Here is a 1442-nt window from a genome sequence, read left to right as displayed (position 1 = left end):
CAGAAAGAAGTAACTATTTCCCAGTATACTTAAAGTATATTGATAAAAATTTACAAATGAATTGCAAGTTATCTTAAGACCATTTATAAATTGTAAAAAACTTGTAAGGGTTATGTGAGTTGAAACAAATTGACCTCAGTTCTTATACACTTTGTTTTACTTTTGATTCTTATTGTAGTAATTGCTGTAGTTAGATTAATTATATGGTTTAAGGGTGAACTGTTCTTTGCTTAAAATTGTTAGAAGTACAAAAAACATCTTCATTTTTGAAATAAAATAGCTCTCATACAAGTGCATGCAAAATACTGTCAAGATTTTATGTAATAAAATCCAAACTACTGAATAAAGCAACAATGTTATTAAGTTTTAGGAGGGAGTTATAAGTGAACAGTGGATACTACTGGCTAAACAGCAAGGCTGTATATAATCAAATAGTAGTGCTATATGGAACAATTTCATTTATAATAATGAAGTAAAAATTAGTTAAATTTTAAGTTGTACTTGATAGATCCATGTGTTACTGAATTGGGAATAATGATATATATTGATTCTTTAAGAGAGTGTTGAAGATGATCATTTTTTAATCTTTTTTTTTTTTAGAGTGAAAAACGAAGTTCTAATTTCATGTACTTGATGGTTGAGTTTCGATGTGTCAAGTGCGATGATAAGGAATATGGTATTGTTTATTATGAAAAGGTACTTGTCTTGGAACTGTTTATGGTCTCTAAAGTAAAGGGGAGGGGAACCATTTAAAAAAATTACTGTTGTTCCCACTGAGATGAATTATTTGGTTGCAAGATGGCAGTGGACAGCTGTTAGCAGCAGCTGTTTATCTATGCACAAATCAAATCATATAGCTACAACAAGATTACAAAAGCCGATCATTCATGTAATGCAGTTTTGGGTCATGGAATTCAATAAATATGCAAGAGATTAAAAACTTTTTGATTAATTGTTCTGCAGATTGTCACATAAGACATTAAAGCAATAGCTTTATTAACAATTAGAATTCATTTGAAAAATAAAAAAGGAATCACTTTTTAAATGGTAATTTGTTTAAAGTTAAGGATGTGTTTGTTACTTGAGTGACCCTAACATAAGTATGCGTGTGACAGACTTTTCACATCTGCGTTTATTTATATAATATATTCAGAATTAAGAAAATTGTGTTATCAGTAGGCTGAGTAATAACACGTATGCAGTTCTGGATTTTTTCTGGTCTGCTCATAATGTGGAAGAAAGTAGAATAGTAGAATATGTTTGACACAGGAAACATACCTGTGCCTTTTGCTTGTTGAAGGGTCTCCATTTAAGTACTCAGAAATAATTCTATGCATAGTTCAGAAACCACACAAATCAGGTACTTTCTATTATTGTAGAAATACTTAGACAAATGTGTAAAATCAGTGTGAATGAGGGCGGACTTTTGATACATGGAATAA

The 1442-nt window shown here is 30.1% G+C and overlaps 1 protein-coding gene across 1 annotated transcript in view; it reads left to right on the top strand.

The window, feature by feature from the left end:
- Positions 1–1442, top strand: part of PIK3C3 (phosphatidylinositol 3-kinase catalytic subunit type 3) — a 144965-nt gene that overhangs the window by 42081 nt on the left and 101442 nt on the right. Inside the window, exon 5 of the mRNA XM_019637896.1 lies at positions 601–750. Within this exon, the coding sequence (XP_019493441.1) occupies positions 601–750 (150 nt within the window). The remainder of the gene's footprint in view (positions 1–600; positions 751–1442) is intronic.

The sequence above is a fragment of the Hipposideros armiger genome, unplaced genomic scaffold (genome assembly GCF_001890085.2).
Source record: "Hipposideros armiger isolate ML-2016 unplaced genomic scaffold, ASM189008v1 scaffold_36, whole genome shotgun sequence".
In the NCBI taxonomy this organism is placed as follows: domain Eukaryota; kingdom Metazoa; phylum Chordata; class Mammalia; order Chiroptera; family Hipposideridae; genus Hipposideros; species Hipposideros armiger.
This window is presented reverse-complemented; position numbering and strand designations above follow the sequence as displayed.